This window comes from Rana temporaria, chromosome 1 (genome assembly GCF_905171775.1).
Source record: "Rana temporaria chromosome 1, aRanTem1.1, whole genome shotgun sequence".
Classification (NCBI taxonomy): Eukaryota; Metazoa; Chordata; class Amphibia; order Anura; family Ranidae; genus Rana; species Rana temporaria.
Window position 1 is genome coordinate 543,017,987 of NC_053489.1, and position 22,947 is coordinate 543,040,933.

General features: G+C 43.2%; 1 protein-coding gene across 1 annotated transcript in view; it reads right to left on the reverse strand.

Annotated features, from left to right (window-relative positions):
• Positions 1-22,947, reverse strand: part of LOC120920741 (probable ATP-dependent RNA helicase DDX60) — a 271,914-nt gene that overhangs the window by 228,815 nt on the left and 20,152 nt on the right. The window contains exons 5-7 of the mRNA XM_040332991.1: positions 19,482-19,811; positions 11,882-11,992; positions 6,071-6,199 (exon numbers count right to left, since the gene is read on the reverse strand). Of these exons, the coding sequence (XP_040188925.1) occupies positions 6,071-6,199; positions 11,882-11,992; positions 19,482-19,811 (570 nt within the window). The remainder of the gene's footprint in view (positions 1-6,070; positions 6,200-11,881; positions 11,993-19,481; positions 19,812-22,947) is intronic.

Below are 22,947 nucleotides of genomic sequence, written 5' to 3' on the forward strand. Positions count from 1 at the left end.
TTGCTCTTTGTGAAAGTTAGAGAGTCTACAAGCTATGGTGCAAATCATAAAAAAATTATCACACCTGTTGTACCGGTGGCCTATCTCATTTCTTGAGACCCTAACAAGCCAGGAAAGTACAAATACCCCCCAAATGACCCCTTTTTAGAAAGTAGACATTCCAAGGTATTTAGTAAGATGCATGATGAGGTTTTTGATTTTGTAATTTTTTCCCACAATTCTTTGCAAAATTAATATTTTTTTTATTTTTTTCCCCCCCTCACAAAATTGTCATTGTAATAGGTTATTTCTCTCACATGACATGTGTATACCACAAATGACACCCGAAAATACATTCTGCTACTCCTCCTGAGTATGGCGATACCACATGTGTGGGACTTTTTCACAGCCTGGCCACATACAGAGGCCCAATATGCAGGTAGCACCATCAGGTGTTCTAGGAGCATAAATTACATATCTAACTTGTTGACTACCTATTACAATTTTGAAGGCCCTGGAGCACCTGGACAATGGAAATGCCCACAAAGTGACCCCATTTTGGAAAGCTAACACCCCAACGTATAATCTATGAGGCATAATGAGTCTTTTGAACAATTTATTTTTTTCCGAAAGTTTTTGGAATATGTGGAAAAAAAATGAAAACGCGATTTTTTTACGCAAAGTTGTCCATTTATAAGATATTGCCAACACATAGCATGTACATAGCAAAAATAACACCCCAAAATAGATTCTGCTACTCCTCCTGGGTATGGCGATACCACATGTGTGGGGCTTTTTCACAGCCTGGCCACATACAGAGGCCCAACATGGAACAAGGAACACCAATAGGTGTTCTAGGGACACATAGCATGCACATGCAAAGAATTACACCCCAAAATACATTATGCTAAGCAAAGGGTAAACAAAAAATGTACCTGTGGTTTTAGTAGCACAGTTGTCCACAGGACAATAGCACTGGTCCAGGCAGCAGGCAGTGACTTGGTCAGCAAAAGCAAACGCAATTGTCCAGACAACAGGCAGGGATATTGTCCATAGTCAGTACAGGCATGATGGCATAGGTCCTACAGGCAGCAGGCAGAAGTAGGACCTCGTTCAGGACAGAATGGGGACAGGGGTAGAGGCTTCTCCCACTCAAATCTCTTGGAAGCCTCCGGGCAACCAGACCCTAATCTAGGATGAGAAAACAAAAACAATTGTTTTCTTCATCCAGAAAAACAATTCTGGAGCCCCTCACATATGTGAGACCCCTGTGCTATGAATCCCACTAGTCCACTGGCAGGGTAAAAGATCAGTCCAAGAGGCAGGCAAAAAGAATGGTCAAACGGTCCAGGGTCAGTTCCAGATCAGGCAGAGGTATAAACAGAATCGGTAGGCATAAGCGTGGTCAAATAACAGTCCAGGGTCAGTTCCAGATCAGGCAGAGGTATAAACAGAATCGGTAGGCATAAGCGTGGTCAAATAACAGTCCAGGGTCAGTTCCAGATCAGGCAGAGGTATAAACAGAATCGGTAGGCAGAAGCGTGGTCAAATAACAAGCCAGGGTCAGTTACAGAGCAAGCAGAGGCATAAGGGGTGTAAAGGGAAATGGCAGGAAGTGACTAATAATTTAGTGAGGGATGATAACGGCGGAAACAGCCAACTACGCAGAGGCCTGGTTGGGAAGGGCATTCGGCACAATAAAAAGTGGTGTCTCTTCTCACTCCTCCTCTGGAGCACACCCGGCATCTTTTTTGGCGTTTTTGGCCTGTTGGTCTGGGAGGGAGTTTATCTGGAAAGTGGCGCTCGTAGAGTCGGCTAACCACATCGGATCGAATGTTTGCTGGTGGGTTGCTGGGGTATAAAAGGGCAGTGGTGATTTCCTCCTGGTAGTAAAGGTAGGATTTGGGTCTTCGAGTGGATTTCCGATAGATTATATAAGTGTTGTACATGGCCAAATTAAACAAATAAATTGAAACTTTCTTATACCACTGGTATGATCTTCTTGTGGAAAGGTAGGGTTCGAGCATTTGGTCGCTGAAATCGACACCCCCCATGAACTTATTGTATTCGTGAATACATGTTGGCTTTTGGATTCGCCCATTCCTCCTTCTGATCTCAACACATGTATTGTTGTGGATGGTAGAAAGCACGTACACATCCCCTTTGTCCCTCCACTTCACAGCCAGAACTTCCTCATTGCGTAAACTCACCGTCTCCCCTTTTCTTCGTTTCTTGGTGACGAGGCTTTGAGGAAAGCCCTTCCGGTTCGACCGTACGGTGCCGCATGCTGGTGTCTTCTTTCTGTAAAGGTTTCGGAACAGGGGCAAACTTGTATAAAAATTGTCCACATACAAGTGGTAACCTTTCTCCATGAGTGGGTTTAGGAGTTGCCAAACAATTTTACCGCTGGTTCCTACGTAGTCTGGGCAATTAGGGGGGTGTAGCTGGCTGTCCTTTCCTTCATATACATTGAAGGCATACGTATACCCTGTGGCTCGTTCACACAATTTATAGAGCTTCACCCCATGGCGGGCCCTTTTGGTGGGAATAAATTGTTTTATGCCCAGCCTGCCAGAAAATTTTATAAGGGACTCATCCACGCATATGTTTTGGTCCGGGGTAAACAACTGGGGGAAAATTTCGGAAAAATAATTAATAAATAATAAGTAGTGGCCGAATTTTATAAAGTTTATCAAAATTTGGGTCATTTCGGGGAGGGCACTGGGTATTGTCATTGTAGTGTAGGAATCTCATGATAATTTGATATCTGGACCTGGGCATTTTTGAGGAAAAGATGGGCATGTGGTAGATGGGGCGGGATGACCAATATGAACGTATTTGGTTTTTATGGTTTAGTCCCATACAGAATACGAGGCCCAAATTTTTTTTAAACTCTTCCACTGTTAGGGCTCTCCACTGGAAGGGACGGGCATAATAGGACGTTGGGTTACTGGATATGAATTGTTGTGCATAAAGGTTGCACTGGGAGACAATTGAGGCAAGCATGTCCTCAGTAAAAATTTTATTTAAAAAGTCAATTGGGGCAAAATTTTCTGTGTCCACCTGGACTCCTAGCTGGGCAGTGAAAGGGGGAATGTTGGCTTCTCCTGAATTAGGAGGAAGCCACAAGGGGTTCTGAAGGGAATAGGGAAGGCTGGCATGGGACCTAACCCTTTGGGACTGAGGTGACACCCCACTGGTACGTGACCTTGCTTGCCGAGGTATTGCGGTTCTGGTGGATGGCACAGCGGTTCTGTTGGATGGCACAGCAGTGCTGGTGGATGGCACCACGGTGCTGGTGAATGGCACTGCCTCCTTAGCAATACGCCTTCGTCTGGCGGGCGGACCCTCCTCCTCTTCCTCTTCCTCCTCCGTTCCACTGCTAACTATCGGCTCGTAGTTAACATCAGATTCGATGTCTGACCTTGCGGAGGAATCCGAATCTGAGACCTCACCGTTGCTCCTGTTGGCCGCAAGAATTTCGTACGCCTCCTCGGCTGAAAAAGATCTTTTAGCCATCGTTGGTGATGACACTGATATGTGGCACTAGTGACGCTAATAAAAGATGGCACGTGGCACTGATGACACTGACAGGTGGCACTGACGGCAAATGGGACTGGCAGATGGCACGGGCAGATGGCACTGATGGCAGGTAGCACTGATGGCAGGTAGCACTAATGGCAGGTAGCACTAATGGCAAGTAGCACTGATGGCAGGTAGCACTGATGGCAGGTGGCATGGGCAGATGGCACGGGCAGATGGCACTGATGGCAGATGGCATGGGCAGATGGCACTGATGGCAGATTGCACTGGCAGGTGGCACTGATGGCAGATTGCACTGGCAGGTGGCACTGATGTCAGATTGCACTGGCAGGTAGCACTGATGGCAAATTGCACTGATGGCAGATGGCACGAGCAGGTGGCACGGGCAGATGGCACTGATGGCAGGGGCAGGTGGCACTGATGGCAGGGGCAGGTCGCACTGATGGCAGGGGCAGGTGGCACTGATGAGCAGGGCTGTGGAGTCGGTAGCTAAATGTTCCGACTCCGACTCCTCAGTTTTATGTACTTCCGACTCCGACTCCCCGACTCCGACTCCTCTGTATTAATATGCAAATGTATTTTATACATTCCTTGAGGGAAAGAAACGCAACCTACCACAGGACTACGTGCTGGGAAGCCAACAGTCTACTGTATTGCACAGTTTAAGCAAAAGACAAACACAATGAAAACAAAGTTTTATTAATCAATCAAGTGGCTGGATAGTAGCAGCAGGCATAAACATCAGGAACAGGATCTTTACCAGTTCAAAAATACAAACCACATTATTTGGTTGTTTTAGAACAAAAACAAAGCTTATCTATAATGAACCAAAAACAAAATCTGTAAAACCTAGAAATGGTTTATATTAATCTTGAAATGTAGTTATAGGCTTAGCAAATGCAAATCAATTCAATGTAGAGTTCTAAGGAAGAGAATTGCCTCTGCCAGATCCTCTTTCATAGAAGCTCTTAAGTCAGACTTTATTATTTTTAGGGCTGAAAATAATCTTAGAGAGGTAGTTTGGCTGCTGCTTTCTCCTTTGTGTGCTTATCTGCTGCTGAAGATAGGGCAGTGGGAGGATCCAGGAAGGGGCATTTATTCTAAAACATGATTTTCCTAGGAGAATCCCATAGTCATGTTTAAAGTTTAAGCTAACAATCGGAGTCTACAAGTTTTTATAGCCTTAGCTAAATGACAGCAGTTTTTCCAATGGTTTACAGCTTCAGTCTTGAACTATTGGCCCTCCATTCCCTTCACTTATACAAGTGTCTCACTCTCTAGTCCTGCAAAAAACATATTTATTTAATCCCTTATCAGTGAGAGGCTAGGTTACACATGGACGCTGCGTTCCCTGTAAAAGCAGAACACAACACTATGGAAAGTATAAGTATTGCAGCTCCTAATTGTGCGTTGCGTGCCATATAGTGAAGCACATGAAAAGCATGCTTCTTCACGGTCACTTAACGTGTTCTTTTTGCGGTTACGTGAGGCACTGCATGCATTGGTCTTTATTCTTACAGTAGAGAAGTCATTAATTATAACTTTTTGTGAATTGGGACATTTAAACTTGCTTTTTTTTTTTTTATTCCAATCTAAATTTAGTAGGAGTCGGAGTCGGAGTCGGTGCATTGTTTGCCAACTCCGACTCCAGGTACCCAAAATTTCCCCCGACTCCGACTCCTCGACTCCGACTCCACAGCCCTGCTGATGAGAATGCACTGGCATGTGGCACTGGCTGATGGCACTGGCAGGTGGCACTGGCAGGGACTGTGGGCACTGTTTTAACTGTTGTTTTTTTTCATTCACTAACTTTTACTGTACTCGTAGATTGATCTCTCTCTCCTCACACGCTGTCTGTGTGTGAGGAGAGAAAGCCGGTGATGAGAGATGATCTCATTTGTTTACATTTGAGATCATCTCTCATTGGACGGCGAGATCGAGTGCTGGATGGCCTCTGCGATTGGCCATTCAGCACGATCTGTGATTGGCTATGTCCAAGGGACACGGCCAACACAGTTTTTCCCTGAAGCGCGCTCGCGGGGACACGCAGGGAGCCGAGAAACAGCAGGACGTCCAAAGACGTACACTCAGCACTTCAGGTCCGCGCTGCAGACGTCTTTTGACGATCTGAAGTGGTTAATAGATTTGCAAAGATTTCCAACAAACGTCTTTCACATTGTCATTATGGAGTATTGTTTGTAGAAGTTTGAGGAAAATAATGAATTTAATCCATTTTGGAAAAAGGCTGTAACATAACAAAATGTGGAAAAAGTGAAGCAATGTGAATACTTTCCGGATGCACTGCATATTGCCATGGTCTCCTCATGGCGCATCAAATTGTATACAGCATGTTGCTTTTGTCAGGCAATACTGCTGCCAAACATGCCCTATTCAATTGTACCAATCATGCCTAATGCTCTGGCTCTGAGAAGTGAATCCGCTCCGCTTGTGTGAACAAAGCCTTACTTAATACACAATTTATATGGTAAATTGTTGACATTACATGTAAACTAAACTGTCAGAAATAGGTTGGGTAATACTATTGTACCTGATGAGGGGAGTTTTCTGTTCTTGCATGTATTCTCAGTGCCAAGGAGCATGAAAAAACACAAGTTGCAATACGCACATCACAATTCTCATTAAAAACTGTGGACAGTAGAGAAATGCATTCCTGCACCTGTATAACACATACAAAAAAATATATTACATACATATTTACATTAGATTCCATGTTGCGGTGCTTTAAATATTTATTTTTGGTCCACCCTGCAATTAGTGGATTAGCCTCCTGTTCCAGGCATTGAGTCTTATAGAAATTAGACTTGGAAGACCTTCTTATTATACTCTGTAAATCTGTCCTTTATGGGGACTGAAATAAACCTGTGGAGTTCTGCCTACTAATATAGAGGACTGCTCTCTCTTTTCAAGAGCATTAATTGACAAATGGTGGCCTCCGCCTACAGTAGATGCTTTAGTCATTCACCTTAAAGAGCATACCACCAAACAGACTGATAATGTTTTCACTTTTAAGAATTTTACAGATTTTTACCTGGATTCCATTTTAAGGTGTGAGTTTGAGTTATCTGGTATAATTCTCTGATCCATATTGGCAGACACTCAGATTTTCAGGATAGGGGCTAATATGATGAAGTGGATTAATGTGTTATATGACCATCCAATAATAGCTGTTAAAACAAATGTGGCTATTTGCCATGACTTCCCTTTGGTTAATGGCAAATGGATTGCCCTCTTTCATCACTCAATTTCATATTAATCCTGGAGCCCTTTTTTGTTGTTGGAAATTCCGAGCGTGTGTACACAACTCCGATGCACAAAATTCCACGCATGCTCAGAATCAAGCAGAAGAGCCGCACTGGCTATTGAACTTCATTTTGCTCGGCTCGGCGTACATGTACGTTTCCCTGCTTTCTTGACGTTCGGAATTACCGACAACACTTGTGTGACCGTGTGTGCAAGACAAGTTTGAGCCAACATCCGTCGTAAAAAATTCCACGATTTTGTTGTCGGAATGTCCGATCGTGTGTACGTGGCATTAGACTCTCTCTCGCACAAATCCTAAACACTATCTTCCAGGAAAACTTCCCTTCCCTACTTTCAACCATCCATCAGGATTTAAGATGCTGGTGTGCATCATCCCACACTTGCTTTGGCAGAAACTGTATTTTGAAAAAGGGAATTTACTTCCCACCTGCTATACCTCTTTCAAACCCTTCCTATGCCAGGTTAGATGGAAATTCATACAATTCCTTTGGACTGACTGGCCCACTGCCCCCCAAGAATGGAAATTGACATACCTAGTCTACCCAAACGATCAGGAGGACTTGACTTTCCAGACCCTGTTCAATACCATCAAGCCACAGATTTGGCGAGGATATTAGATTTGTGCAAACATGCTACCTCCAAGAGTTGGGTGTCTCTGGAACAGGCCATGTCTCCTGTCCCCCTAAAAGCTATCCCTTGGCTGAGGAACTCCTTTCCAATCTCAGTACAAGACCATCCTACCCTGGGTACCACATATAGAATCACCCTCAATGCTTCCCCACCGATTTTCAACTCAGGGCCGGACTCCCTGATGTCGCCTGTATTCGGGAACTCTGATTTACCCCCGTGGGGTAATTGATACCAGGTTCCGTCCATTTGTAATGACTAACAAATTCAGACTTCAAGAATTTTGGGAAAACAGAAACTTAAAAACTGTCTCATGCATCCAGTCCATGTACTCCCCGCGTTCCCCACCCGCCACCAGGAGAACACAATAGCTCCGCAGGAGGGATTCAGTCAGTGTTGATGGTGGGAGTCAAACTATTTTTTTTCCTGCAAATCATGGTTACAGGAAATGGTTACATGGTTACTGCCTTAGTGTACCTCCCAGCAAAGGTCTATTAGCACTAAATTATCTGTTACCCTATCACAGTCCCACTATAGTGACATTATTGCTTTATTGATTGTTTGCATAAGTGCACTTGCTAATAATTATTGCTTGGCCTAATAAATTCTTTAAAACACCACAAAGCGTGTCAGTAAGTGCTAGGTGAGCGATGTGTGTCATCTTCAGGTGTGTAGAAATCACAAAACAATTCAGCGGTTTCTCTGAGGGTAGCTTTACACAAGCAACTAAACTTGTCTCTTGCATTGGCTTAATCTCTATTTACATGTACTTTGGCCTTTTTGTCAAAAAGACTGATAATTTCCTTAAATAATATTTAATTTACTCATCTTTTTTTTTTTTTTTCATTTAATTTTAAAGCGGGGGTTCACCCTTAGAGGGCACTTTTTCCCCTTAGCTTCATGCTCGTTTTTACTAGGGGAATCGGCTATTTATTTTAAAATATGTGCAGTACTTACCCGTTTACGAGACGCATCCTCTCCGTCGCTTCCGGGTATGGGCTTCGGGAATGGGCGTTCCTTCTTGATTGACAGTCTTCCGAGAGGCTTCCGACGGTCGCATCCATCGCGTCACGATTTTCCGAAAGAAGCCGAACGTCGGTGCGCAGGCGCAGTATAGAGCCGCACCGACGTTCGGCTTCTTTCGGCTACGAGTGACGCGATGGATGCGACCGTCGGAAGCCTCTCGGAAGAATGTCAATCAAGAAGGAACGCCCGCTCCCGAAGACCCATACCCGGAAGCGACGGAAGAAGATGCAGCTCGAAAACGGGTAAGTACGGATCATATTTTAATACAAATAGCCGATTCCCCTAGACCGAACGAGCAGGAATCTAAGGGAGAAAGAAAAAGAGAATTTTTTTTTTTTAACAAATGGGTGAACTCCCGCTTTAAGTTTATTTTCAATAAAAGTACATACATTTGTACTATAACAGCAGTATACAAGTCAATAATATACAAAAAAAAAAACAATAAAGCAAGTGCATTACTCCACACATTAGACATTCTTGTCGTAGTAACTGTCCATCATATCTATCCATTTCTTATGTTCATCACCATACGGTGAGAGTAAAACAGTTTGTATAAGCAAAGAAGAAAAATTAGGTGTAACTAATAATTTATAATTAAATAAAAGAATAATTCAATATGCTATAGGATCCCTTAGGGCTACCGTTGCCACACAATAAATTATATATAAGAAAAAACCCCCATGGGTGTACTAGACCTAAGTTCACGGAACAAAAAAAGGATAGGATTTCTGGAGAACAATAACCCCTCCGACACCCCCAACGGGAACTGTCTGTGTCCAAGAGGTCAAGCAACCCCTTCAATCCCCCCTCCCTTCCTCCCTCCAATAGTTATTACTAAAACCCACCGGTTTCTGAATTTACTCATCTTTTAAAGTTAGACTTATCTTTGGTTCAGTCATTGACCAAGCACTTCCTGATACCTCTGCTAGTTGGAGTGAACAACTCTTCCACCGCAGAAGATCTTGATGTGGTGGTTCAACCCAATTTTTCTTCTGGTTTTTCAGAGGTTCCTTGTATTCATTTTCAGTCTCTCTACCATGTAAGTGCCAGTTCTTGAGACCAGCCCTCCACACCACACCCTCACTTTTTCTTTGTGGAGGTGTTATTCTGCTAGTTTAATTATTGATTTATATCCCCAAAAATGTTGATTCTCTGCCCTCCTGTAGCCTAATTTTAAAAATGAGGTCAACCATCTTTAGTTGACTTCATATTGTACCTATTTTTATTTTTATACAGAATTTAATTGGGGTTTTTATACCCTTTCATCTTGGGTGGCTACTCTGATAGTTCTCATCAAGATCTCTCCCTTTCTGCAGACAATTTGTTACTTCGTATACATTTAGACCACTTTCACACTAAGGGCTCCTAAACTGCCACTAAAACACTGAGCGCTTTTGAAGAGCTTTCAGCACACTGCCCTAGTGTTAAAGCATTCATTGATTTTAATGGAAATAGGTTTTCGTGAGCTTTTTAGGTGCTGTTTTAGCGTCAAAGCGCCTGAAAAGCGCCTCAGCATGAAAGTGGTCTAATAGAAATTATTTTCTAATACGACCCTACCTTTTGATACTTGATTTATTCAAGTGTATACTACAGTATTTACCCTCCTTGTGTGGGTGTTCTTATCATCGCTGACTCTCATTTTTTAGGATTGAGGATTAATACTCTTTCTTATATCTTACTCAGATAAATATATACCCACACGTATATATTTTTAGAGATATCTTTCCTATTTTGGAACTTATATTATGGACCCCCAAAAGCCTCTAGTTGTACACTAATTATTATTTTTTCTGGGCATGCCTCATCTGTCTATATATTCCTTTTCCTGTTATTGCGGGTTTTGGTATACCAGATCTAAGCCTATGTCTAGTAATTTGCCGTTAATAGACTAATTTAACTGTATTTTCCTGTTGCTTGTTATCATTCCACCAGAGTTTTCCTTAAGACGGATGGATCATTGCTTATTCTCAACATTATTATTTGGGAGTCATGCCACCTGTTGTTTTCAGTTTCCCCTTCTGGGATTATCTGTTATGATCTGAAATATTGGGTTGATCCGTAATGTTATTCATGGAAATGTATTTTTCCATAGTTGGTAAAATCTTTTTCATCAAGCCCCTATACAGGCATTGGTGTTGGTGTCATTCTACATCTCTTGGTTTTCTTGAGGCTTTGCCCACTCCACAGTTGCTCTGCTTTAGAACCTCCCGCATGCGCAAGAATTACTAAAATCCCATACCCTTTGGTCGATAAATAAAATAAGATTTTTTTCCAAAATGAGTACAATCCTGTACCCCTGAATGGACTTTATGTAAAATATGTTATGGTAAGTTGTAGAGAAGGGGAGAGTTAGACCATTTGTTCTTTTTCTTTTTTTTGTCCGTGTCCCTGTTTAGAGATTACACCCCTCTATTTGCACCGATGACAATTTTCACCAATACAGAAAGTGAAGGGAAATCCAAAATTTTGACTTGCCACCAAAGAGATAGGTGGGTGAAAACCCTTCAATAGGGACTGCTGTTTCTGTGACAACTCTTCAAGATGAAATTCAAACTTCCCTTCAAAATTTTAAAATGGTTTTGGATTCACATATTCATATTAATGTGAATCTATGATTTCTTTTTATTTTTATCCATGGGGAAACTATAGCCTTTTTAATGATTTTAGTTATGCATGTGAAAGGTATTAATTTATATTAATCTTATCAATGTCATATGTATTAAAAATGTATGTAGGCTTTATAGTTTTCCATGTATATAATTTGCTTATTACATATTCAGGCCTTGGCAATCCTAATGCCTCGTACACGCGGTCGGAATTTCCAACAACAAATTTTTCGATGAGAGCTTGTTGTTGGAAAATTCGACCGTGTGTAGGCTCCATCGGACATTTGCTGTCGGAATTTCCAACAACAAATGTTTGAGAGCTGGTTCTCAATTTTTCCGACGACAAAAGTTCTTGTTGGAAATTCTGATCGTCTGTAGCCAATTCCGATTCACAAAAATCCTACGCATGCTCAAAATCAATTCGACACATGCTCAGAATCATTGAAATTCATTTTTTCTCGGCTCATCGTAGTGTTTTACGTGTCCGCGCTCTTGACGTTTGGAATTTCCAACAACATTTGTGTGACCGTGTGTATGTAAGACAAGTTTGAGCGAACAATCCGTCAGAAAAAAATCCACAGTTTTGATGTCGGAATGTCTGATCGTGTGTACGCGACATTATGCTTCACTGCAAGCCTGCCAGACTATCATTTTAATGATGGGTCCATTTTAATGGAAATAAAATATGTAATAAAAAATAAACCTATCTTATGTTACTGTTGGTTAAAAGCCCTCTCTATGTAATAGTAATTGCAGTCTTGCCACAGATAAAATATGGCTAATTTTCCAAAGTTAATACAATAAACATGGAAACCAACCTGTTCGTTGCCCGCAATCTCCTGTATGCACTGAAGAAAAAAACTCTGCTCTGCATGCTTTTGAAAAGTTGCATTTAATCCCTGAAGTACTTTCTCAAAATGGATAGCAATCTGTGTAGATTAATAAAATTAAATACATTTTTAGTAACATTAAACCACAGTCTCAGCCATTTCATTTCTTGTTTAATAGAAAGGGAGAGATTATAACCTCTGTTAACCTTTCATTAGAACCTCTGATTGTTGTCTGCTAGAGATATTTTCCCTCACTTTTTATCCCTGAAGCCTCGTACACATGCTCGGTTTTCTTGGCAAGAACCAGCAAGAAAACTGCTGGCAGAGCTTTCTTGCTGAGTAAACCGAGCGTGTGTACGAGGCTTTCAGGTTTCTCGACAAGAAAACTGCCCAAAATCTCGACGTGAAAAATAGAGAACCTGCTCTCTATTTTCTCGCCGTGATTCTCGGCAGTGTTTTCCTGCCGAGAAACCCGAGAGTGTGTATACTTACCTGTCGCCGTGGAAACCCGCGCATGCTCGAAATGACTTTGACGCATGTGCGGTAGCCTCCTAGGCATAGGTAGGGTGTAGCAAGGTGGCGGCGACGGCATTGAATGTGACGAGCGCATGCTCGTCGTAGTCAATGACGTCACCGCGTTAGTGCCATTGAAAAAGAACATGGAGTGTCTGTACACTCGGCCGGCAAGAGATTCTTGAGAGGAAGGGAAAAAACTGTGCTAAACCAAACACAATTGAGTAAAAAAGCAGCTAGCATACAAACAAACAAAGTAAAAAGCAATGGTGGAACAAAAAGTGCAGCGCTAATAAATGATAGTCAATGTAAATCAAACACGACAAACAATATATGAAAAATACGTGAATAAAGTCTAAAATAAAAACTCCAAAGTAATGAAGGTAAATTAATCACTCCGACAAGTGGATACATTCACAGTTCAAATAAATGGGTGATAGGTAGGTGTAATCTTATAAGATGTATAGCTGTCTGAAGTAATCATCCAAAGCATCAACTGGAAAGGTAAACGAAATGGGTACTCTTACCAACGGGTGTGGACTCACATGTTATTACTAACAGCAAGTCTGAAAGGCGTGATGGTCTCAGCAGACCTGGATCTCTGCATGGATGGTCACTCCGGGCGGTGATGGCTGTATCAATCCGATCAGACAAATACCTCCAGTACCAGGAAACAGGCAGTTGCGACTTCTAATACAGGTCATGTAGTGGGCCAAGAATCTCGTCAGGAAAAACATTGTTTTTTCCTGACGAGATTCTAGGCCGTGTGTACAGGGCTTGAGTCAAGTCTCCCCAGTGAGGACATATATTGCAACACAATGCTCTTGCCTTTTCCCACTCTATCAAAGCCAAAAATATAAGTTTTGTTTGCTGCTAGGCTATAAAGTAGATTAAAGAATAAAATTTTAAACAAGATACAAAATCCTGGTGTTACGTAGTTACATATACTGTAGTTACATAGTTGATGCGGTTGAATAAAGTCCATCCAGTTCGACATGAGTGTATATGTGTGTGTATGTGACTTACTGTTTTCCATATTCACTGTTAAGAAATCATCTAAAACGTTTTTTTTTTTTATTTATCTACACTCCCTGCTGACACCACTGACTGCGGAATGGAGTTCCACATCATTACCACTCTAAGGCCCCATACACACCATAGAATCCATCCGCAGATAAATCCCAGCAAATGGGTTTCAGCGGATAGATCCTATGGTGTGTACACGCCAGTGGATCTTTTTCCGCGGATATATCTCCCCTGGGATGGATTCCAGCAGATCGGATATTCGCTGACATGCAGAACAAATCCATCTGCTGGAATCCATCCCAACGGATGGATCCGCTGGTCTGTACAGACTCACCGAATCCATCTGTCCGAAGGGATCCCCCGCATGCGTCGCAATGATTCAACGCATGCGTGGAATTCCTTATATGACAGCGTCGCGCAAGTCGCCGCGTCATAATCGCGGCGACGGCACGACACGTCATCGCCAGAGGATTTCGGCGCGGATTTCAATGCGATGGTGAGTACACTCCATCGCATTAAAATCTGCTGAAATCCTCGAGAGGATTTATCCGCGGAAACGGTCCACTGGACCGTATCTGCGGATAAATACTCCCGTGTGTATGGGGCCTAACAGTAAAAAAACCCTTATGCATTTTTTTTTGCACAAAGTTTTACTAAATTATATATTGCTCAAACGTGCCATGGGCATATGTGAAATTACACCCCAAAATACATTCTGTTGCTTCTCTTCAGTACAGGGATACCCCATGTGTGAGACATTTTGGGAGCCTAGCCATGTACAGGAAAAACCAAGCACCACCTTCAGGCTTTCTAAGGACGTAAAATAGTGATTTCACTTCCTCACTACTTATCACAGTTTCAGAGGCCATGTCAAGATAGCCCAACCCCCCCCCCCCCCCCCCAAAATGACCCCATTTTGGAAAGAAGACACTTCAAGCTATGTGCTGAGAGGCATGTTGAGTCCATGGAATATTTTATATTTTGCCACAAGTTTCGGGAAAATATATATATGTAGCGCTACCCCCGAAGGAGCCGCTGATTGTTTTGGGATCGGCATATTAAATTACCGGGCAATGTGTCTAGGGGTGATAGCAGTGAGCCAAAACAGTGAGCGAGTGTCCATACAGTGAATAAAGGTTTTTCCAATGCTTTATTCCCAGGCCAACACGGCCAACATCAACAATAAGCGGGAAAAACAGGTTGATGAAGGAAAAGAAGAACCTTGCAGTATCAGGCCTGGATATTAGTTGAGCAGCCCTTGCTCAATAGAGTACTAAATTATAACTCACCGCCACTCTTAGCTGGAGTGGGTAAAGTGCCCCCGGACAGACCCCTCTCACAAGCCTGGCAGCCGAGGTGTCACTTAGGATTTTCTGGGAGGAACAGGTCTCTCTCACAGACCTGGCTCTAGGGCCTCTGCCACAGGCCAATTACTTCAAAGGAGCTAATGGATGAGCAGAGCAGATCCTCCCAGTAGATTTTTAAGATAGGTCACCGGGTGACAGCAAAGCGTACCTGTCAGCATTCCGGTCACCAGATCCCCGATTGGTTCGTTCAAGCACTGTTAGACAACCTACCTCCGGGTTCTCCTCAGCCGACCCCCCAATCGAATGGCATCCAGCCTGGGATCCTCTCAATAGAACCGGGAACCCAGCGAGTCACTGGGGTCCCCTTTTACCTCCGGATGAGGGTTTGTGTAGCCTGCGATTCTGGCCAGGTGGGCCACGCTGGCGGGGTCCATGGATGCGAGCACCCTGAAGGTGGATGCCGCACCTGGAACGGGACCCCGCAAAGATTTTAGAACACATGACACCTGTCACAGATATACCCTTCCCCAGCATGCTTTGCAAGGGAAAACCGCCTCTAATTGGCTGCTGAGGAAAACTTGCTCTGGCAGAAACCCCACTGGTGCCAACTGCTGGCCAGGGATGGTAACACATCTCTGGAGCACAGACTGACCCAGTGGACCTTTCAGGAATGACAGAAGTCACAATTTAAATAAATTGTGAATGGGAGCAAAGTAACTCTCCCATTCCCGCTAACTTTAGCGTAGTGCCCATACTGAAAGTAAGGGGGCGCTACATATATCTATATAATAATTATATATATATATATATATATATATATATATATATATATATATATATATATATATATATATATATTTTTTTTTTTTTATACAAAGTTGTCACTAAATGATATATTGTTCAAACATGGCATGGTTATATGTGGAATTACACCCCAAAATACATTCTGCTGCTTTTCCTGAGTATGGGAATACCACATGTGTTAAACTTTTTGGCAGTCTAACTGCGTACGGGACCCCGAAAACCAATCACAGCCTTCAGGCTTTCTAAGGGAGTGGTTGGAAATGTGAATGTAGCGCTAGTAAAACTAGGAGATAAGAGATAGGTATCTCACTGAGTAATGGAACCCTACTGGGTGTAAACAGTGTAAATATAAACAATAAAAATATAAATGTGCTAAGAAGTCGTAACGTGTGAAGTGACGGTGAAGGTAAACGTGTAACCGTGTAGATCATCACATGGAACTTTCTTTCGAGTGGGTAAGAAACGATGGAATACGCTTACCAAAACGAGTGGATCTACCTGTCAGCAACAGCAGATCATTCAGGGATAGGAAATCCCAACAGCAAGTAGGCTCAACTTGTCTGAAGACTCTGGGTAGTAGAAACCACGAACATAGCCACTTGACCCGACAGTCCAAGGCTAAGGACCCTTGATGGATGGTATCCTGGACTTGTGGAGAACTCAGAGCTCACAGGGTGTCCACCCTGTTTTCAAAGGATGTTGAGACAGCTTCAGATGAGAAAACCCCTTGGGAGGTCAATGAAGGGCACGATGCAACAACTCAAAAAAACTTCCTCGGGTCAGCGCCATCCTCCTTCATGCTCCATCCACTCCCTCGATGTCTTCTCCCGCCCTCGATTCATCCCTTCATACGCCCTTAGAAAGCTTAAAGGCATGATTGGTTTTCGGGGTCCTGTACATGGCTAGGCTCCCAAAAAGTCTTACACACGTGGTATCCCTGTACTCAGGAGAAGCAGCAGAATGTATTTTGGGGTGTAATTCCACATATGCCCATGGCATGTTCGAGCAATATATAATTTAGTGACAACTTTGTGCAAAAAAAAAAAGAAATTTTCCTCAAACTTGTGGCAAAATATAAAATATTTAGGGCTGTTTTCTGATCAAAATTTTTCTGTTCGATCAATCGATTTTTTTTTTATCGATTAATCGACTAATTTTGATTAATTATAACGCACATACAGATCCAACTACTTTTAGCTGATCTCCTTGCAGGCTGATTCCCAGTGCAGCTACCAACCACTGGAAAAATGGTTAGCAGGATACAAAAAACACACTAAGGCAGCACTCGATGGGAATAGCATTAAAACTTTTATAGTCTTCAAGTAGGTAACAAAATAAATATTGCACTGGAGATAAAATCGATGTAGCTACATAAACTGTAAAAATGGTGCGAGTAATACCAAACAGTAGCAAAAGCAGTCATAAAAAACAGGTGGCTAAGTATGATACTGGTATAAAAATGTAATAGAGGGAAGTGCAACAGCCCTTTCGTGTGGCAGATAGTAAGGTCCCGCCGGCATGCAGATATGAAGGCACAGCAAAGGAGCCCTTCAGATGGACACGGCAAGCCCCGCCGGTGTCCGTGATGTCACCGGATCTCCGACGGAACTCCCTGAAGGCCCGGAAGTCGGCGGAGAGGTGAGTACCGATCAAAAACATTTTGATCGATCAAAAAAATTAAAGATTAATCGATGAATTAATAGTTAATTTCCACAGCCCTAAAAATATTCCATGGACTCAACATGTCTATCAGCAAATAGCTTGGGGTGTCTACTTTCCAAAATGGGGTCATTTGGGGGGGGATGAACTGTCCTGGCATTTTATGCACAACATTTAGAACCTTATGCCACACATCATCCACTCTTCTAACCACTTGAAGACAAAGCCCTTTCAAAGCCTATATGACAAAATATATATATTTTTGCTAGAAAATTACTTTGAACCCCTGAACATTGCAGAGGCCCTACAGATTAAAATGGTGGGTGATGCAATTTTTTTTCACACAGTATTTGTGCAGCGATTTTTCAAACACAATTTTTGGGGATTTTCTTTTTTTTTTTTAATGCACTAGAATACACTATATTGTCCAAATGTTTGATGGAATAAAAAAAGACGATCTTATGCCGAGTACATGGATACTAAACAAGACATGCTTTAAAATTGCGCACAAACGTGCAGCGGCGACAAACTACATACATTTTTTAAAAGCATTTAAAAGCCTTTAAAGGTTACCACTTTAGATTTACAGAGTAGGTCTACTGATAACATTACTGCCCTCGATCTGACCTTCATGGTGATACCTCACATGCATGGTGCAATTGCTGTTTACATATGACACCAGATCAATGCTTGCGTTCGCCTTTGTGCGTGAGTACAGGGGGGACATTGATGCTTTTTTGTTTTATTATTTATTTCGCTTTTTTATTTTATTTTTAAACTGCTCCTTTAATTTTTTTAAAGGAGATGACAGATGGCCAGAGTTGAGGAGGAGGCGGGGATGGCACCCAGCAGAAGTGACAGCTGGCCGGAGGGAAGGGAGGAGGCAATGGACAGAAGTGACAGCTGGCCAGAGGGGAGAAGGAGGCGTGGAGGAGAATCCAACTGACAGCGGAAAAGTCATCGGTTGTTAAGTACGTGGCGGCCCCACTTCTTCACAACCAATAATTGCTGGCATTCATTTTGTTTACATTTCCCTGTCAGCAGCATTTCCCCTCAGAACCGAGCCTCAGTTTCTAGTTTCTGAGCATTTGCACGAGTACTGATATTCGTGCAAATGCTTAGTCTTGGCCCCGATACCGATACTACCCTAATTTTAGCTTTTAATAGGAGCCTCTGTCAAATTTCAGGTTGTTAGTACAAAATATGCTTTGTTGGTACATTTTGTATGTTTTGTCAGTAAAAAAAAAGGACAGTTTTGTAAGGTCTGTGGAGGGATTTTCCTCAATCAAGAGTGTTTTCTTTTTTACTTCCCGTTTTATCTATAGAATAAAAAGTTAACAGGGCTATCCCCAAAGGTACATTAATGGCAAATAAACCAACCCTTTCCTGCTCTTTCCCCCCAAAAAGTTTTTTAAATTAGATAGTCTTTAAATAACCCTAGCTGATTAAATGCGACTGATGGGTTGTTGATATAGGGCCGGATTCTCGTAGAGCCGCGCATCTTTCTGCCGGTGTAGCGCATCTCATATGCGCTACGCCGACGTAACATAGAGAGGCAAGAACAGTATTCACAAAGCACTCGCTCCCTACGTTGCGCCAACGTAACGTAAATTATTCGGCGTAAGCCCGCCTAATTCAAAGTAGGTGGACGGTGGGCGTGATCCATTTAAATGAACCGTGACCCCATGCAAATGATGGTCCGAACGGCGCATGCGCCGTACCGTGGACGCTTCCCAGTGCGCATGCTCAGAATCACGTCTAAAATACTCCATAAGATACGTCAAATCACTGCCTACGAAGTGACGTAAGCTACGCCCAGCCCTATTCACGTAGTCCTACGTAAACGACGTAAAATTTGACGGCTGTTCCGTCGTCCATACCTTTGCATGGGATGCGCCTCCTTTAGGTGGAATAACTTTATGCCGGACGTACGCCTTACGTAAACGGCGTATATTACAGCGACGGGCGCAAGTACGTTCGTAAATAGGCGTATCTCGGTCATTTACATATTCGGCGTGTAAATCAATGGAAGCGCCCCTTGCGGCCAGCGTAAATATGTGCCCAAGATACGACAGCGTAGGAAACTTACGTTGGTCGTATGAAGCCAAATTTCAGGCGTATCTTGCTTGTAGACTCAGGCGCATAGATACGACGGCGCATCCGTGCACTTACGCGGCGTATCTGTAGATACGTCGGCGTAAGTGTTTCAAGAATCGGGGCCATTGTTTCTTCTTTAGAAACTATTATGTTTTAAATACATTAAAAATGACTTCACTTACCTTTTGTATGGATTGCCTAATGATAATATGTGATTTGATGTAGTATCCATAGACTCTGAGGTGATCCGATTCCTGTGCATCAGTGAGCGCAATCTCAATCTGATTTCCAAGAGCGTGAAGTATTAACATATTTAAATACAATGTTTGATGTTTGTCCAGTCCTTCGTCAGAAACCATGAAGAAGTATGGAGCCTGTTTTTTGAGAAATGTTTTCCATTCTTCACACAGAAAGCTTGGAAATGTGTGAACAGCAATATTTGTATTTTTCTGAAGGTGTAGTTTGAGTTGTGTGCGCCAGCTCCTCAAAAGGGGGCATGAGTGTTCAAAATCCTGGGGATAAAATACAGCAGTATGAGCTTGAGAGCAGTGTAATTACAGCCGCCATTCAAATGTGTACAGTATATTGGCCTATTCAGTCCCACTAGGAGTGGTCATGCATATAACTTGCGCATATGGTGCTTAGTGGGGGGGGGGGCGTGACTCGCGCATGCGCAGCGTACACCCAGCTGTGAAACAGCAGACTGTCACAGCTGGGTGCCCGCAGCTGAAATGGCGGTGCCAGGGAGAGGAGAGGGAGAGAAGCAATGGTTTGGGTGACCACATCGCTGGATCGTGGGACACATGAATGTGTGTTTATTACAAGTCAGCAGCTACAGTTTTTGACTGGAGCTCCACTTTAATGTAAAGAGTGGAGAGCGGTGAGTACATTCTTATATAACAAGAAGGGGGAGATGCAAGGTGTTTTTTTTTTTTTACTTCTCACATGATTAATTTCAGTGAGAGTGGGACAATTGTCCTTGAGATTGATTTGATTGAAAAGCGATTTTAAATATTGTACCATTTAATATGTTAATAGATTGATTTTAATGATATTGTGAAGTGTCTCCATTCCTAAGAGCCCTTTCACACTGCCAGCTGGCCACATTAGCGGTAAAGCACCGCTAGTTTTAGCAGCTCTTTGCTGCCGGTTTAGCAGCGCTTTCCGGCCGCTAGCGGGGCACTTTTAACCCCTGCTAGCGGCCAAACAAAGGGTTAAATGCACCCATGTAGCGCCGCTGCTGAAGCGCTTTTCAGGCAATTCGCCATCGATGCCCATTCATTTCAATAGGCAGGGGCGGTGGAGGAGCGGTGTATACACCACTTCTCCACCACTCCAAAGATGCTGCTTGCAGGACTTTTTTCGAACGTCCTGCAAGCGCACTGCTCCAGTGTGAAAGCACTCAGGCTTTCACACTGGGGCTGCAGGGGAGGCGTTTTTCAGGTGCTTTACAGGCACTATTTTTAGCCCTTTAGTGCCTGAAAAACGCCTTCAGTGTGAAAGGGGTCTAATGCCTAGACACGGCCGGTTTTCCCGACATGAAAACTTCCATGACAGCTTTGGTTGCGTGCCTGGACCTTCCCCTGACCCTCCATCCCTCTACCTGTGCAAGTTTGTGTGAAATAAAGCTTAACTAAAAGGATTTACAACTTGTGTGGACATTCAGGTTTTTATAGACTCTCATCCCCTAGACAACGAATGGTGAGGTAATGTGCGGGCCCAAATCTAAACCAGCAGCTCCTTCGGGTATAGTGCTACACTTGATAAATGTTGTGTCATTTTGGGGCACTTGTGCAAAAATCAAAAGTCATAGTGCTACCATGTCAGTTAACAAACAATATACACATTTTATACATTCCAAATACAAACATGGCAGTTTTCCTGTCTGGAAAACCGATCGTGTGTACGAGGCATAAGAGTTTTTGGCACCTGAAATGTTTCTTTTCTTTGGAATGTATAAAATGTGTATATTGTTTATTAACTGATATGGTAGCACTATGACTTTTGCTTTTCGCACAAGTGCCCCTTTAAAAAAAAAAACATTTATCAAGTGTAGCACTACCCCTGAAGGAGCTGCTGGTTTAGATTTGGGCCTGCACGTTATCTCACCATTCGTTGTCTAGGGGATGAGAGTCTATAGAAACCTCAATGTCCACACAAGTTGTAAATCCTTTTTGTTAAGCTTTATTTCACACAAACTTGCACAGGTAGAGGGATGGAGGGTCAGGGGAAGGTAGAGGCACTCGATGAAGATCACTGGGGAACTTTTAAGCTTCAAAAGTCACACTCACCACTTTCCTCCGAGTGGGTACTGCTCACCCGGATAGGCCCCTCTCACCGGCCCAGCAGCCGGGATGATGCACGGACAAAAAGAAAGAATGACAGTCTCTGACATAGACTTTAGTGCAATAAAGATGAACTGTTCAATAATCCTCTGCCACAGGATTTATTATTCGTATATCCAACCTTACAGTTTAGAGCCTTTAAGCCAACCCGGCACACTGTAAGGTAACATAGGCTATGGTGCATCCTCCAATAAAGTCACCAGGCCTTCCCGAGATACCAGCCTTCTGCTTGGTCCTCTCCAGGACAGGTCGTCCCCTGGTTTCCTTCATTGAGTGGCTTCCTCCCTTAGGACAGACAGCACAGGACCACCTCCAAAGTGCAAACCCCAGTCAGGACAACTGGGCCTACGTGGCAGGGATGCAGCCTCGGGCCAACATGGCCCCGCGGCTGAAAATCAACCATCACATACCTCGAGCCCGGAGGGCCACGAGGAAAAAAAGCCCCAAAAAATGGCGTCTGTCCCCTTAAGTACCTTTCCCCAGCATGCCCAGCGGGGAGACCATTCCCACTGGGCTGTTCCCGGGGAAAAGCACCTAATACACTCTGGTCTGCTTGTATTCCAACATTGGCCTGGGGTGGTAACGCCACCTACAGGCAACAGTGGGAAGTCCTCTGGCCATAGCCGGAACAGAGGCTGTTTTAGCCTTAATCATCCCAAAGTCTGAGCTAACTACCAGCTCAGACATACACTAAATTTAAACATAGCGCCTGATCATCAGGAGCAGGGCGCTACACAAGTATTTCTGAGCCAACTTATCTCAGCTTCCCATCTTAATACCTAATATTAGAAGATAATAATTAACCACATGGGGTACTTCACATGTTTACATAGCTGAAAAACTGTCCTGAAGATTAAATATTTTTTCACATAAATACAAATCCAATGTTCAAGCACTAAGCAGCAGTTGGTCATTATAGAACTGATAATTCAGCAACATACTGGTAATTCAGCAACAACATTCGGGCACGTACTGACGTCACCACATCGTTCGAGGAGGACGGGCTCCTGTATCTGCCGGCCGGCATTTGTTTTATATGTGATTTTTCTTCCAATTATATGTAAGTGCAATACAATTTTTTAATAAAATAGTTGAGACTGTATCATGCTATGGTCAGCTTTCTTTCCCTTTGAGCTTATACTGAATTCCGGCCATGGATTCTGTGAGACGCCTAGGGGAGAATCTAGCCATCCAGTCTGCTTCATGTGTGTTCGAGTAGTCAGTAATTGCAAGCTAAAGGCCGTGGCTGGGTTATAGCCAACTGTCCTTTAAGTTTGCCATTCGGTAAGCAGGTCTACATTAC